General features: G+C 51.7%; 1 protein-coding gene across 1 annotated transcript; it reads right to left on the reverse strand.

Moving 5' to 3' along the window:
• Positions 1-1,302: 1,302 nt before the first annotated feature.
• KRT72 (keratin 72) lies at positions 1,303-12,993 on the reverse strand. Its single transcript, XM_043564020.1, has 9 exons — positions 12,468-12,993; positions 10,612-10,826; positions 7,876-7,936; positions 7,431-7,526; positions 6,576-6,740; positions 5,874-5,999; positions 3,287-3,507; positions 2,627-2,661; positions 1,303-1,882 (listed from the first exon to the last, which is right to left on the reverse strand). Exons 1-9 carry the CDS (start codon positions 12,924-12,926, stop codon positions 1,692-1,694), a joined length of 1,569 nt encoding a protein of 522 aa, XP_043419955.1. The 5' UTR covers positions 12,927-12,993; the 3' UTR covers positions 1,303-1,691.
• Positions 12,994-17,460: the final 4,467 nt, after the last annotated feature.

A 17,460-nucleotide genomic window follows, 5' to 3' on the forward strand; every position in this document is an offset into this window, starting at 1 on the left:
GGGGCACCTGGGTGGTGCAGTCGGTTAAGCGTCCGACTTCAGCCAGGTCACGATCTCGCGGTCCGTGAGTTCGAGCCCCGCGTCAGGCTCTGGGCTGATGGCTCGGAGCCTGGAGCCTGTTTCCGATTCTGTGTCTCCCTCTCTCTCTGCCCCTCCCCCGTTCATGCTCTGTCTCTCTCTGTCCCAAAAAATAAATAAACATTGAAAAAAAAAATTTAATGTTCAATGACTTTGATGGAGTCTGCCTGGAGGGACCAGAAAAACCATGAACGTGGGAGGTGGCATTTCAGCCAGGCCACAAAGGATGAACACGGGCTTTCCCTAAATGGGGCACGGGAACCTGCAAGTGAAAAAATCATATTTGCAAAGATCCTTGGGTATGAAAAGTCCTGGCCTGCTGGAAAGAAAAACCAAGGTTAAAGCTAGGGATGATGTGGGAAGAGAAGGCGTCATTGGGCACCTCGAATGCCCCCCTCAAACAAGACTCATCCCTGGAAGGTGGTCTCACTCTTAGCACCTTGCTGGAACCAACGGTGGGAACTGATTCCGAGAAAACAACACCCCTGCAGAGACACGCGCGTGCCTCAGAGGGCACCCTTCTTTCTTCACTTAATTTCCACTCGTGGCAATAATCACTGCTTGACCGTGTGTTATGGATGTCTCTGTTAGTTGCGTGGTTTCACTCTTCTCATAGGTTGTAAGCTCTGTTGAGAACACAGTCTGTGCCTGTTTGTTTACTCCAGTATTCCCAGTACCTGAAGACTGGTTTGGTGAGCCGCTACTTTCTGCACCCAACAGATCCAGCGCATCCAGAAACGTACACACAGGCAAGCCTCAAACTTTGGGGTGGAAAAGAATTGGCTGGAAAAACAGAAAGAGGCCCTCTGTGGGGCAGTGGAGTTAAGCTGGGTTGGCAGGAGAGTGAGGAGGTAAGGAAAAAGAAGGAAATAAGAGGCACTTAGTGTGGGTGCCTTTGAGAACCCGGGCGAGAAGCCACGCCGAAGCTCGCGTGCCTGAGCGTCCTGGCGTGACCGCGATGTGAGCCTGTCCGCAACAGGGGTGATAGTGCCCACCTCACACTGTGTGCACCGGTGCCCAGGTGCCCCGGAAGCAGAGCCTGTCCAGAGGCATGTCAGAAACAAACCCCAGCTGCTGACCAGGAGCCGCCCTCAGCAGTACCTACCTGGCCACAACCAGACGGCAGAGACCCACATCCGGCCTGGCACCCCAGAATTAGACCGAGGAACTTTAGAAGGGGCGCTGCCAACATCAACTTCCTGGGCAACAGATTCAACATGGGAATCAAATGGCACTGATCATTTATTGCAGGAGAAGTGGAGAACCGGACATGACCCGAAGCAGAGGACAGAGAGACCCCCTGGGCCACAAAGGCCCAAGAAAGGCATGGGGACAGAGGGGCTCACACCTGGCCAGGGGTAAACATCCTACGTAGATGCGTCATCTCTGCACTGGGGGCAGCGACCCAATGATAAATGGCCAAGAAGGAGGTCACCGAGAGCACTCGTGACCGGACTTCCCACAAAAGAGCGTGCACCACCCGGACCACAGGGACAGGGGACAGCTCAGGGACTGGGGCTCCAGAGGAAGCACTTCAAGGCTGGGACAGGGTGGGGGCGGGCAGGGAGTGGGGGTGGAGCAGACGGGTTCTGCAGCTTTCTGCGCACAGCCCTTCATCTCGAGGCCTTTTTGGTTGCACAGCTGCTGCCTGAGGTCTTGGGCAGGGGATCCTTGAACTCGCTGCCACAGTTGCCTTTGGTTTTGACGTCCACGGCCGCGGGTTTAAAGCCATAACTGCTCGAGGCGCCGAAGCCCACGCTGAAGCCAGCCCCTCCTGCCCCAGCGCCAGTGCTGCTGATCACAGCTGGAAGGGGGCGGGGAGAGAAGACCCCTGGCCTGTGGCATCCCGGCCACTCCTTCAATTCCCTCCCCCTGGGGACAGATTCTCTCTGCAGTGTGCTTTTAGTTTACAAAGAGGTTTTCAGCAGCACTGATCATTTTTCAAGTATTTGGCCGCACGTATTAGACCTTGTCCTATCGGTCTGCGTCCATCCACCAGCGACAGACTTAGAGCTCCAGCGAGCTCTGGCAGGGACCTTCCCCCACAGAAACAAAGACCCTTCGGTGCGGCCCCCAAGGAAGGGGCTGCTGGAGTACCCCCCCACCCCCACAGTAACTCCCCTGCACCGTCCCTAGCTTTCCAGCCTGTTTCAGCTCCTTCCACCGTCCTGCCCTCAGGCTCCCCCCAGCCCCCTCCACCCCCAGCACCACTACCCTCCCCCCCGCCCCACCGACTGCAAGCTAGAGCCTTGATTGTGTGCTGGTCTCAAGATCAATAGAATGTCTCCAGGAAGCCTCATGCTTACAAGAGGCGTTTGGATTATACACTACTGGGCATCATTTGATCTTTCCATGGATTGTGCTTCTGTCTTTCACGGTATTATTATTTTTCTCCATCCGCTGCTTCTCATTGGCTACTAAAGCCTCTTCACACCCCTACATCTGTCCTGAACCCTCCCTGCTGTCCTGACTTCTCTCTGGTGTCATGGAATTGGAGGCTCAGACTTCTGGTAGGTGACCAAGGGCAGAACCAGGTCCTGGTACTTACAGATGCTCACGGAACTGGGGTGTTCCCCGGACATCCTGGAGAGAGAAAGTGGGGGAGGCAGATAAACCCTCTGTAAAGCAGCACTACATCTATCCAGGGGGTCACAGGGATGCCCCTCAGAATGCACACTGCCCATCCATCCCTTCTTCCCACACACCCAGCGGGACCTCTCCGGAAAGGAACAGAGACAAAAAAAAATCTGCTGTGAAGTCTCCCTTCTCCATCAGAGCGGCTCTGGAGTGGTCTGGTGGCTGGAGTGATCATGTCCCTGCTCCCCTCTATTATGCCAGTGGCCTCACACAGTCAAGAAGAACGAGCTCACATCCTCGCAGGGCCTCAGGCTTTGCCAGAGTTACCTCGCACTCAGATGACTCTTGGAAGCCATCCTGCCCGCCCCCTCCCCGGACTCACCCTCAAGCGCACAGCACAAAGGGCCAGGGACACTCTGTTTTGCAACCGCTACAGATGTTAATATTTCCTCTCCCACTACCTCTCTGGGACAACTGGGTCCTTCCTAGAGTCTAACTTTGGTCTTTCCTACTGCACCATGTCAAACCCATTGCCTCAGTAGGACCTGAACCGACCCAAACTGTTTGCCCTGAATCTTCCTACTCACGCAGATAGGGAACTGTTCCAGATTAGAGATATCTGGCCTCCCACCTGCACTCTTCGCCCTCCAGCAGCTTGCGGTAGGTGGCGATCTCCACATCCAGGGCCAGCTTCGTGCTCATGAGCTCCTGGTACTCCCGCAGCATCCGGGCCAGCTCCTCCTTGGCCTGGTGCAGGGCGGCCTCCAGCTCATCCAGCTTGGCCCGGGCGTCCTTCAGGGCGCAGTCGCCCCGCTGCTCGGCATCGGCGATGGCCGTCTCCAGGTTAGAGCACTGCGGAGCAAGTGCATCCAGCGCTTTGAGCCAGAACGCGGTTCTGAGATCCTGCTCAGACACCTTCCCCTCATTTGGTCCTGACCGATAGTAAATGCTCTGAGGTCCTCCCAGTGTCCCCCGCTTTGGACATTGCTACAGATGAATCTGTCCTTTCTCCTAACTCCAGCGTGGCTCACCTCCGCTCATGCGTTGGCATGTGAAGCTGGAGCTTCCCTACCTTGGGAAAGAGGAGGAAGGGCACTGAGAAGGCAAGCTCCCTGGGCCTGTGGCCCCTGCCCTCTCCCTCCTGGTCTGTAACACTGGCTGCAAGATTCTAATGCCAACCCAAGACAAAAACCAAAAAAAAAAAAAGAGGGATTAATAAAGTTCCTTACTGATGAAATTTCTGTCCAGTAAACCTGCCACACTGAGTCTGGCCTCCAAAATTCCACAGAGCATCACACTAGGGGAGTAATAGCCTCAAAAGATACTCTTGTTACCAGGTTTCCCAAGCGGGCAGGCAGCTGCTGTCAGGTGGAAGGCTAACGTGCAATACAAAACTGCAGATGAGGCTCTGGGCTGCAGCCATGGGACGGCTGCCGTGGGCTTTTGGACCTCTTAGTCTTGGTGTGTGTTCCTTCACTAGGCCAAGGTTTTGGTGGGATCTAAAACTCTGGCTTCTCTTTTCTGGTGTGTCCCCTTCCTCTGCAGTCAAATTTGCTTCACCCCAAGGAAAGCAGCTGATGCTAAGGCCAGACGGAATTCTAGATTGCGGTCCAGCCGGCACCACCCCTGTGCCGGGCAGGCCCCCAGCCGTGCAAACACCCATAGTGTTTCAGGTGAGTGGCTCACAGCCTCAGGACCCAGCCACCCGACCACAGAAGACCACGTCCCATCCTCAGGACTGTGGAGGTCTAATCATTCAGGGCGTGGCAATACACTCTGTTGGGCTGGGGCAGGGCCTTCCTGTCTGATAGGAAAGTGTGCCAAATTCTGCCAAGCTGGCCTCTGCTCCTTTTCACTGACTGAGGTCCCGCACGGTGAGCCCAGGAGGCTTCTGGGTCTCGTGAATGTGGCGTGAGGGGAGAGGGCATGAAATTGGGGCATCCTTGACAACAATCATCCCATGGATCCTGGGGTCAGCAAATGTCAAGACAGTCTGCAGGTGAAACTATGTGCTTCTTTGGTGGGAAGGCCAGAGGGCCAGAAAGCACCCTGACTGAGGGCCCTCTGGAGGAGCTTCAAGGGGACCAAGCATCGAGAGTGACCCGCATGGGCTCCCCCACGGAGGACATCTTCCCTGACCTCCTAGGTGGTGTTCTGATTGCAGACGTCACTTTCTGGTAATAAGTTCACCCAACCGTGAACACACGGCATTTTGCCAGCTACACATTATAATCTGATACTTGAGGGCAGCTTCAAACACCTTGTTGTTTTTCTTTCATGTATGCAGACCTTGATTAAATGAAAAACGCCATGAGTTCTTGTGTAATGTGGTCTTTCTTCTTTCAGCTGCCAGGAGCCTGGTGCACAGAAGAAGAGCATGTGTGTGTGTGTGTGTGTGTGTGTGTAGGGAAGGGAGGGGCCTCTAAAGAAGAGGACAAGGGGACAGGGCCACTTGACTTGCCCAGGAAGCCTTTGTGCCAGCCTCCACCAACTCTGGGAATTTCCTGGGTTTGCTTCCTACAGACTCAGATAACCCAAATGATGCACCTGGGGTCATGGGGTCACTCAGTGCCAGGCCACCACACACAGCACTGCCACAGCAGGGCGCAAACACAGAGCAGAGCCCTGGGCCAAGTCTACGTTGGAAAGCTCTTTCTCTCCCATTCTCCTAAATTCCACTGCTGGGCTCTCCTTCCTCTAGCACCGATTCATCATCACATGAAACCTCCTTTTCACCTACTGTGTCGGGTCTAAACTCCACTGCCCAGCTTTACAGGTGCCCATAATCTGCCCCGTGCTACCCGGTGGGGTCCCGCCCCCTCGCACCCCACCCATCACAGAACTTGTGCTTGAGCTAGGTGCTTCTCACCCCTGCACACATGCCATGCAGCGCCCACCTTGGATCCATTGCTCATGCCGGCTCCCTCCCCAGGACCCCTTCCCTTCCCTCTCCTTTCTGCCCATCCCCTCCCACCTCCTGTAGGAAGCCTCCCTGGGGTCTTCATTCCGCTCTGGCCACTCTGGACCCCTACAGCCCTTAGGAAGCATGTTTCACAGTGGGTGGAATGCTTCATCCTTTTATACGGGTTCAGACTATTCTCTCCTCCTGGACTGTAAATGCCCTCAGGAGGGACCATGTCTTATCCTTGTTCCGTATTTAGTCTCATACCCTTGGTGCTCAAGACAGCCCGTCAGCTGACTCATTTCATGGAACCCACCTGCTTCTTCACATTCCCTATCTCTGAGCGGATCCTCTGGATCAGGCGGTTGAGCTCTGAGATCTCAGCCTTGGTGAGTTTGAGGTCGTCCCCTTGCTGGCCCGCTGTGACCTGCAGTTCTTGGATCTGACATTGGGGGGCAGAAGGAGGAGCAGAGGAACTTTGGGAATTCACCTCCCAAGGGTCCTGAGCATGGAGAGGGGGAGGGGGACCACATGCTGTTCTCACTGCCCAAGCAGCAAAGGTACTAGGAGGAGAGATGGGGGGGGAGGGACTAGGAGGGAAGGAAAAGGGAGAGAAAGACCACCCTCTCCTTTCAGACAGGAAGGCCCTGCTCCAGCTCAACAGGGTCCTCAGGTCCACAAGGGTGAGAGCCTTGGTGGAGTTCTACGAAGTTGGGAACACAAAGAAAAGCCAAGATGGATGGATTACCCACAGAAACTGACAGAGTCTTCCCTGGGTTGTGGCTCATGTGACCTCTGCTGTCAGCTAGGGCCGACAGCCAAGCCCATATATGCCCCTAACACATGCCAAAGCTGTGGTTGCCCTCCCTGGACCACAGGGGGGCATTTCCACAAGGCCCAACTCCAAGACAAAAGAGGTCTCAACCCAGCCCAATACACACACACATGCACATGGCACACACGAGGAGAGAGTGGCAGCCGTAGTCACTGGGCCTTGCACACCCGGCACACAGCCCACCTTGGTCTGGTACAGGGCCTCGGCCTCGGTCTTGCTCTTCAGGGCGATCTCCTCATACTGGGCGCGGACCTCGTCGATGATGCTGTCCAAGTTCAGGTCCCGGTTGTTGTCCATGGACAGGACGACAGATGTGTCGCTGATGTGGGACTGCATCTGAGCGATCTCCTGGACAACAGTTAGGGAAGTGGAGCCAGTTAGAGGATCCCCATGAAGAGAGCACATCTCCCAACCCTCCCTGGCCAATCCCTCACTGCCCTCCCTCAGCCTTCCACAGAGCCTACCAGTGCCGGTGTGTGCCAGGCACGAGGGGAGAGCATTGGGCTTTCAGCCCCAAGGTGGGACTGCCCTCTCCATCATGCACTCAGGCCTGCACCTACCTACCCCTGTTCCACACTCTATGACTTCATCCGGAATATTAGATCTGAGCGTGGCACACAGAGCTTCTCTAGGATCACCGACCACCTTCCCTTCCCCAGGCCCCTCACGGTTTAGCACAACTCAGGCCACGCATCCAGCTCCCTCAGGCAAGACCCCCGTGCCATTCTCAGCACCCCCTGAGATTTTCCTCATCCTTCTCTGGGAACCTTCCCTGGCAGCTCAGGCAGAACTCCCTATACCTTCCTCTGCTCCCCGCCAGAGCTCATCTGCAGGTTGTTTTCCCTATCGGACTGCGACTTCCTGGAAGACAGGGATCATTTATTCTCCATCAGGCCCTCCTCAAGCCCACCTCATTGCTCAGCAAACGTCAGCTGCACTGAGCTGCCAACCTTCGGTCGACACGTCCATGCAGGCCGAGGGCCAGAAGCCACTTGTGAGTGGCACAGACCACACAGGAGAGCTCAGCGATATACTTACCCCTTCATAGAGGCACTTGAAGAATTTGATCTCATCCGTCAGGGAGTCCACCTTGGCCTGGAGCTCAACCTTGTTCATGTAGGCGGCATCCACGTCCTGGGGGACACAGAGAGGAGCCAGCTGCCTTCCCCTGCCCTCCCTCCCTGCCACAAGGAGCCTCAGGTTCCCTATGGGCTCTACTCCCCTCTCCCTGGCCTTCACAGGGAGGCCCGGCTGCTGAGAGCAAACCAACCAATGCGAGGGGCAATGGCTGTGCCAGAAGTGTGGCGAAATGTGTGGACTGGAAGCTGGCAGGTTCTGGGAGCATGCATCCCAGGCAAGGGGACTTAGGAGAGCAGGGAAATTAGAACCCCGGTCACCCTTTCCTCAGCCTACCGACATCACTGTGTCAGGTGTTCAGGGAGCTTCCCTAGGCCTCCTCCAGCCCTTCCTGTTCCCCTCTCACCTTCTTGAGCACCACAAACTCATTCTCAGCAGCTGTGCGCCGGTTAATCTCCACCTCATACCTGTGTGCGGCAAGAGAATGGAGGTGGTGTTGCCATTGGGATAATTCAGTTCTGCAAATGCTCCCTGAGCAGTTGGTGATCACCTCCATGCCCAGAGCTGCGTGGCAGTGGCCTACAAACTGGGGTTCACGTACCCTGGGACATGCACAGCCTTCTAAAGGGGACGTGATGGGAACAGGTTTAAAGGAATTCACATCCAGCTCCTTCGTTCACATGTGACCTATCCTGCCGTGCAGCTGCCCTAGAATGCACCTGTGGGGGGCTTCACTGTCCCTCCTCTGTTTCACAACTACCCCCACCCTCCTGACAGCAGAAAGACGCACCCTTTCTGCCATCCGGCCCCTTAGCACAGTGCATTAGCCCATGGTGCAAAACGTCCCAGGCACCAAACAAAACACTATCCCCACCTTCGAGATGTTTCTACTGGGTTTTTTTTTTTTATATATACATATTTCTGTTCCAGATGAAGCAAGGTCTTAGAAACAGGATGCTTGGATAGGGCTGGGATGTTCTTCATGCAGATATATTATAGATTGGGGAGACAAGAGTATAGATGACTCAAAGACCTATGCCACCTCTCACTGTTGTCAAAGAATGTTGAATAATGAATCTTAATTAATGCTAGAAAATGGCTTGTTTCCACATGATTTAACACGAGCAATCCATTTCAACTTTTTCCTTCTTCCTAAGGCATGCCACTGGCTGCCAAGGGGGAAAAAGTCCTGCTGAATGACTCAAGTAGTACAGGTTAGTGAAGTGGGTTATTTTAAAATGTGACTAGCACATTTTCTGAGCCTGCCGGATTTTGTCAGTCACACTGGATAAAATACATAAAAAACAGTTGATATGATTTATCTCAGATTCCATGTGGGTTACTTAAAAGACAATTGAATACTTCTTTTTATCAAATAGTTGTTTCTATTACAATTTATCATTATCTCACATTATCTTAGAAAATATTCAATCTTTCTTCTTCCCGTTAACAAGTAAGAGTATACCCTAGTTGCAGACCAATTAGTTTTTAGCCGATCTTTCTATTCCATAAAATACATAGAAAAAGTTTGATCATGATGGGTATCAAAATTAATCACATTCATTTGGCCATAATTTTTCATTAGGTACTTCTAGAAACCAAACAGCAGAACATACACATCTACACCCTTTTATAAAGAAAAAGAACGCATTTCATAGCACTATTGACTTTGGAACTAACTTATAATTTACAAAATACATTATAATGCATACATAAAAGTTAAGCCACAGCCAAATGCATATTGATTTTTTTGTTTTAGAACACAGATATATTAATTATATTACATCTCTATCACTTTAATCTTGAATGCTTCCAATAACCTACTGTACAAGATGTAGACTTTCATTTCTTGCCAAGTGGATTTTACAATAGTTCCCAATTCATTTCATTATTTCATTTCATCCCCACGGTAATCCTGCGAAATAGCTTCTATTATTATCATCCCCCAATTTTATACATGAGGTAAAGACATAAAGCTACTTAATAGTAAAGCTAGGATCTCAATGACATCAGGACACAAGGCCTTAGTGTTGCCTAGCACTTTCATTCTTTTAAGAGCTGTTAATACATTACTTTCTGGCATTACCCTCTCTCAACAGCTCGTGCAAGTGGCGAGGCAGGCAGCAGTATCTGAATTTTATAAATATTAGAGCTGAAGTTCTCAGAGGACTGAGTGACTCATGGTCATGGTGGTGACTCCAGAACACCTGGCTTCCCTGGTCTGAAAAGCCCAGAGGCAGCACGATCTTTGGATGCTTCTGACCTGGACATCTGGGCTCTGCCTGGAAATCCCCTCTTTTCCTCCAGAATTCTACCCAAATATCCAATGGGGTGGCATTTCCATCTTAACGCCACTCAGTCTCAGTTCACACTGTATTCATTTCCACTGCCTGGGGCTCTCTGAGCGTGTTCTTTAAGCCTGTCCCCATAATCTGTGTGCTTTTCGGACTATAGACTATGTCACCTCCTCCCTCAGGACTCCACGCAGGTCTCAGGGCAGAGTTCCGCTTGGGGCTACTTCAGAACAGGGGTGGACAGGCAGACTGAACATGGAGCAAGAGAAATCACTTGGCTCTGACCATCTCCATCCCCTTGAACTGTGGAAGAAGTCATCTTTCCCTAGAGATCCTGGCACCTGAAAGCCAGCTTCCAAAATACCAGATCACACTGAGCCGGGATGGCTCAAGCCTGGGGGAAATTAATGGGATTCAGCAGCACAGATATGCCGCAGCATGAAAAAAGTTTTTAAAACCCTTGTTTGCTCAGCTTTAGGTTTTGCTCTGGGATTGGCGTGATGGCTCACATCCTAGGTACTCCCGTGGAAGGCCCCTCACACAGGAGGAGCTACAATGCCACCTGGGCTGTCCATCTGGTTTTGAGACAGCCCTCTTGTCCCCATGTTTCCATTTCCAATGTGAGAATGGGCACACCATTTCCTAGGCGATTCAGGGCACCACTTTGGGTAGAGATCCTTTCTCTTCCTATGTCTCAACCTGTCTGGATCTCCCTCCCTCCCCAGGGGAAAGGAAATCGCACATGGTATCAGCAAAGGACCTAAGAAGGCAAAAATGCTGGCTGCAAATCGAAACCTCAATCTGTCATCAAGACCCTCCAGTGGCGGATTCTCCACCTCTCCACTCACCTCTTCTTGTAGTCCTCCACCAAATCCTGCATGCTTCTCAGCTCCGAGTCCAGCCGCACCCTGTCGCCTGTCTGTGTCTCCAGCTGCTTCCGGAGGTTGCTGATGTAGCCCTCATAAACGGACTCCAGGTTCTTCCTGCAGTTGTTCAGGTCTAACTGCTGCAGCAGGTTCCACTTGGTCTCCAGCACCTGGTTCTGCTGTTCCAGGAACCGCACCTGGAACCCAAAGGTGGTCATAGTGCAGAATCCCCCTTCTGTTCTTGCCTCTCCACAGTGGGGAGAGAGGGCCCCAGAAATCAGATACAGTCGGTCTTGGATGGGAGGGAGGAAAGAGCAAGACTCATCAGAGAATGGATTCAGCCAGGGGGACGTGCCTTTCTGGGTCTCCAAGACGAGAAATCAGATTGAGTCTAAAAGAAATCGGGAAGTAGGCTTACGCAGTGCTATAACTGCCACCATGAGTTATCGTGTGATGGAAGTAGCTTCTTTTGCTGTAAATGCTGGTGTTTTCAGAGTGAAGGAAGATGGGAAGCAAGGGAGGAACAGTGCAGGGGTGGGGAATGGCATTGGAAAGTCACTCTGGCCATTAACACGTTCTCTCTTATCTGCAACCTAAGTCGCTCTTGGTTGGTTTCTTCAGTTTTCATTTCAAAGAGGGTTCTCACATCTTTAGAAGGTTCCTTCATGCTTGACCAAAAGTCTTACATGTTTGGGCTCAATAACTTCAAGCCTCTGCTACTCGCTAGCCTTCCTCTTCTTCCCTACCTCTAGCTTGAGGGAGAGAAGGAAACATGAGGGGGAAGAACAGACTTTGAACAGGAAAATGAGCCCTGTCCTCTGGGACAGTAGCTCTGTTTCTTCCAGTCCTTCCCTCTCCCCTCCAACCACTTCCTTCCTCTTCCTGAGCACAGCGGTGAGGGACACAGTCCTCTGTTGCTGTTCTATCAGCCTGGGCATGTTTACTGGCCTCCTGCCATGTTGGTTTCCTCATCCACAAGGCAGAATGATAACACAATCACGGGTTGTGTGTTGATATATGGGAACCCCTTGGGACAGCACCGGGCACTGAGTAACATCAGCTCTTGTCAGTATTATGTCCCCTGTGACTCATGGCCTAGACCTTCTGCCCCAGGTTGGATACAGAAGCATATTCCTTCTCTCCTCTTCATTCTTTGGGGTCACTGCCTCTGAGTCACCAGAGACAGCTTCCCTTTTAACCTCCGCATGCTCCCATCCCCACAGACACATAGAGAATGAACACCTGTAACTCGACATGCCTTCCTTCTCAATCTCCCTTCTCCCTCCCCCCCGCCCCAGCCCCAGCTTTCAGTTTTCTGGTCCTTTTCTTTCATCTCCTCTAGACACCTTCCTGGCTTATACCCCCATCCTACCTCCTACTTTGTTAAGTCCTTTCCCTTCACCAAGCATCACGTCCTGTGATACTCTCTGGTCAGTGTCCCTCTTGTGCTCCTGTCCTGGATATATGTACCCATCTCCTTGTGTGATGATTGAGAGCTCTCAGAGGGCCATTTCACAAGTCTCCTGCCTGTGGCACACCCCCATTCGGACCCCGGGTCTTGTCCACAAGGATAAAATGAAGCTTCTGTTTACCATGGGTCGTGGGTCGGGGGGTGGGGGTGCCTAGCACTGTTCCAAGCACTTTAGAAACATCCAATTCACCCTCACATCCTCATGTGGGGTAAGAGCCACAGTGTGCCCATTTTACAGAGGCGCCAAGGGAAGCCCAGAAAGGATAACCGGCTGGCCCAAGTTTTCACACAGCTGTCAGTGGCAGAGCCAGCACCCCGGTGCACACTGGTCACCAACGCAAGGCCGCACAGATGCCTGAGGACCCACCTTGTCGATGAAGGAGGCGAACTTATTGTTCAGCGCCTTGATTTGCTCCCGCTCCTGGGCGCGCACTTTCTGGATCTCGGGGTCCAGCTCCACGTGGAGGGGGGCCAGGAGGCTCTTGTTGACGGTGACCTGAGGGATGCCGCCGGGTGGGCACACGGACGGGCACGCGGGCCCCAGCCCGGCGCTGCCGAAGACGGTGCCCACGAAGCCGCCCAGCCGGCCGCCGGTGCCGGAGCAGTGGCCCAGCGCGTAGGCGCCGCCCCGGCCGGCCGCGGCGCACAGAGCCAGGCGCCGGCCGCCCCCCAGGCTGAAGAGGCTGCGGCTGCCGAAGGTCGCCGTGCTCTTGACGCCGGCCCGGAACGAGGCGGAGCTGCCGCTGACCCGGCCCGCGATGATGGCCGAGCAGCCGCTGAAGCTGGGGCGCTCGCCGGCGGGGCGCTGGTGCAGCTGGCGGCTCATGCTGTGGGGACCGGGTGCGGGCGCGTGCGGAACGCGGGATAGGGGCGCGGAGGGCGGCTGCGCTGGTCGGCCTGGCTCGCCCCCAGCCCCTTAAATAGGCGGCTGGAAGCAGCCTAATTTGTAGGTCGGGAACACCTATTAGCCACCTGGGGCCTCTCCGTATAGGAGATTACCACCTCTCCCTGAGATTTGTCTCCCCCCCCCCCAACCGTGAACTCCCCATGAATCCCCTATAAAATGGCTCGGAACCCCGCATTTGGTTTGCTCACCTCCTGCATTATAATTTGGCTACCTTATCTTCACTTGCTGTCCTCCAATTACTGGGGTTATCACTGTCAAGATCTGTGGTGGAAGCTTCCAGTGGGTCTGGCTGGGGTTGGGGGGAGACACCCTTTAGAGGTGGAGGGGTGTGGTACAATGGAGCAGATGGCCAGGCGGGTTCTGCTTCCGAAGGACATGAACAGGGTCAAGAATATTCCAGAGGATCACCCTTAGCTTGTGGGCTGCTGCTTTCCCAAGGCTTCTGGATAAAGACGGCTCTGACCTGAGTACTGGAAGGAAGTCCCAGAGGGTGGAGATTTCTGGTCTGTCTACAAGGAATTCTATGTCTGTTGAGGCAGATCAGACACAATGACAAAGTTAAGGCCAGTGGGAGCTCTGGTCACAAGAGGTGGAGGGTGAGGACTTTGGCCCAGAGCTAAAAGGGTTCTCCAAAAACATTTCTGGAATAAAAGTGAGGGAGATGCTAGAGGAGATGGAACAAGAAAGCTTTAGGAAGATGGTCTTTCGTGGGATTTGCGTGTTTTCTTTTACTTTGATAGCAGAAGATGATCATTCGTCCCATGCAAGGAACCCCTGATCGGGACATTTGCTGCCTTGGCATTTCTGATTCTGGACCAAAATGTGACTGATGATTAAGAACAAGTCGAGAAGGGCTGAGGAAGACTCCTCCAATCTGAAAAACTAAGAACTAGATTCTAGAACTTCATTCCAAATAAGTTCAAGAGTATCTTTTCCAATCGAACCCAATTTCCTTTTTCCAACTTAAGTTGCCTCTAATTCTTCTCTTCTGTTAGAATCGGCCCCTCTCAGGGGCACCAGGGTGTGTCGGTTGGTTAAGCAGCTGACTGAAGCTCGGGTTTGGCTCAGGTCATGATCTCCCAGTTGGTGAGTTCAAGCCCGGTATCTGGCTCTGCACTGACAGCCTGAGTGGGCTTGGGAGTCTGTCTCTGCCCCTCCCCCGCTCTCACTCCCTTCCCATAATGCCGTTCTGACACCCTGGTGGGCTTCTGCTTCATCACTCTTATTGCTCAGTCTGTCTGAGTCCTGAGTATGTGTCCCATTTCCACCATCAGATTAGCAGGTCCTTCTGGATTAACCCTTCCCTCCCCTGCTCACTGGTGTTCAGTCCCAGCCTTGGCACCAGGGACATTCAGGGTGAGTGTGAAACAGACTGGTGCTTAGGACAAGGCTCATTGCTGTGCCCTCAGTTATACCCTGGAGCCTGGACTCCCCCTTGGAACCCTCGTGGAATGGCCAGATGGTACCTGGGTGTAGTTGAGTGACACAGCCTCCACTGAACCAATCAGAGCATAATAACAGCCAAGGTGTTTACCCCACAGGGAACAAGGCTGTGGGGACATTGGTGAGTGATAGAGATGGCGCCAGCCACAGATAAACAGATAGAGGAGTCTAGAAGGTCCTGGGTGGAAAAGAGAGTGGGCTCTCTATGCTGCCTCAGGGGAGACACTACAGTCTATTCCCTCTGAAGAGGAGAGGGGCCATGTCAATGAAGCTGGGTGACCAGCAGGCCCTTTGAGAAGTTCAAGGTTAGGCTTTCCATTATTTCATGAGATTGTTTCTTATGCCCCATAAATGTAGCCGGGTTTTTGTCCCCCACAAGCACAAGAGAGAGTTTATTAACTCTGACCATTGAGAATAGAAGAGAGGAAAAGTATTTATTGAAACAGAAGAAACTTACATAGGATTGGGTTTCAAAGGGAGCCTTTGAAGTCTCCTTTTTTTTCTGGACACTTTCTAAGAAGCTGAGACACCCAGGCATCTGGAACCAAGCAACTTCTGCCCAAGGTCAGGGAACAGGCAGGATGACCTTTTCTCATCTTCCCTTGAGGGGTTGACTGGCCAGATGAATCAGGAATTCCTTTGAAGCCCCAGGCTTACCTTCCTTACAGATTATGGAGAGACAGAAGTGATACAACCAGGTTTGGAAGGCATGGGATGTGTGGGGATGTGGGCAGGTCAAAAGGTGGCTGAGGTCTGGGAGGAGGGCTTCACACTGAAGGTGCCTCTGACAGCAGCCTACTGTCATTTGGGCTCCAGTGACTACCTCTGCCATTAGTTCCAGGTGGGAGCAACACCTGGGTTGGTAGACTAAGCCAGAAGCATCACCCTTTGAAACAAGAGCTCAACAACAAAGGATGGACGGATGGATGGATCCTTGAAGCAAGGCTTTGCAAACATATTGCAATTAAACTGGCTCTCGTTTGCCTGGGAACTGTAGTTCTTAGGAGATTAATAGGTACCGTGTAGAAAAAAAAGCGTGGGATGGATTCTTTGTTGGGTTTTTAAAAGAAAAAGGTTAAGCAGGGCATCATATTGTGGGACTTTTTAGATCCATCACTATGCTTAGGAAAGCTACACCAAAGGATCCTGCGAAACTCAGTGTTTTCCAAAGATGGTGACTGGGAAGTGTTTTTTTTCTATTTTTTAACATTTCTAAATTTTCTCATGTGAGCATATCATGTTTTTATAGATGAGTTACTGAAAAAAAAAACTAGAGAAGAAAGGGAGGTAGGCCGATTCCAGTATCAGAAATAAAGAACTGTTTTTGTCCAAAAAAAAAACAAAGTGTGCGTGTGTGTGTGTGTGCATGTGTGTGTGTGTGTGTGTGTGTGTGTGTGTGTGTGTTTCCCAAGCTTTTGCTTGACCATAAAGACCTCTTTTTGGCCAAATATTTTATAGGAACCAGCATTTCAAGGAATGTGCTTTAAGACACACTGAACAAGCTATCTCTATTTCACAATTAGATAGACTTACATTTCCCAAATCCAAATAGTCTTCCAATATCTCCTTAAAAACATGAAGGAGAGGGGCGCCTGGGTGGCGCAGTCGGTTAAGCGTCCGACTTCAGCCAGGTCACGATCTCGCGGTCCGGGAGTTCGAGCCCCGCGTCGGGCTCTGGGCTGATGGCTCAGAGCCTGGAGCCTGTTTCCGATTCTGTGTCTCCCTCTCTCTCTGCCCCTCGCCCGTTCATGCTCTGTCTCTCTCTGTCCCAAAAATAAATAAAAACGTTGAAAAAAAATTAAAAAAAAAAAAAACATGAAGGAGAACTAAATATAATTACCATAGCGTGCAGCCTCATCTGGTCTATAGCACTGTGCCTAAGCACAGTGTCTTTGACACTGTCAAAGTCAAAGGGAAGTTATTTGCTTGGACAAGGGCACATGTGCTGGTGCCATCTAAGCACTGCTCATGGGGAAAAGAATTCTCGAGCTGGTTACCTGGTTGGTTGGTCACCAACCAAAAAGGTTGTGCCAGAGACTTCTAGTGCTTATCAAGTATCCACCTTCTTGTCCTCATTTCCCAGCCTCCTTTGGGGTTTGGTTGGGGCTTGGGACCCTATTGGCCAGTTAAATGTGAGTGGCATCTAGGGTGAGGCAGTTAATAGTCCATGTGTCTCTTTCACCTCTCATTTCCCCTTTTCCAGTAAGTAACCTTGAGGCCACATGTCCCATGTGGCCAGGCTCAAGACAGAAGCGCGTAGTTCTGTGGGACACCCACTGGGAGAATCATGTGGGATTGCTGCCCAAATGGGTCTCGGCCTATGAGTGAGAAATGAACTTCTTTTTTTTTTTTTAATTTTTTTTTCAACGTTTATTTATTTTTGGGACAGAGAGAGACAGAGCATGAACGGGGGAGGGGCAGAGAGAGAGGGAGACACAGAATCGGAAACAGGCTCCAGGCTCCGAGCCATCAGCCCAGAGCCTGACGCGGGGCTCGAACTCCCGGACCGCGAGATCGTGACCTGGCTGAAGTCGGACGCTTAACCAACTGCGCCACCCAGGCGCCCCGAGAAATGAACTTTTATTGTGTTGAGACACTGAGACTTCAGAGTTTGTCCATGGAGTCAGTCAGTGTTCATATTCTGATCTAAGCATACGATGGTACAAATATCTCTTAATAGCCAATGCATTTTTCTCTTTAGTTCATTTTCACATTTTCATCAAATAATCTGATTGCTATCAGACCTTCTGCACTTCACATCTCAGCCTTTTTGAAAGACTAGTCTATCCTAATAATGCTAAGAGTGACAGTAGTAACAATCATATAATAGCAACTATTTATTGAGCACACAGTATGTGCCAGATATTGAACAAAATAATAATTCTTGTGCATTCTTCAGCTAAACTTAATTCTCATGACAACTTTATGCAGGAACTTCTAATAGTAACTTCTTTATACCGATGAAGAAACTGAGATTCATGGAACAAAAGTGTTTTGCCTAAGTCACATT

The sequence above is a fragment of the Prionailurus bengalensis genome, chromosome B4 (genome assembly GCF_016509475.1).
Source record: "Prionailurus bengalensis isolate Pbe53 chromosome B4, Fcat_Pben_1.1_paternal_pri, whole genome shotgun sequence".
NCBI classification, from domain to species: Eukaryota; Metazoa; Chordata; class Mammalia; order Carnivora; family Felidae; genus Prionailurus; species Prionailurus bengalensis.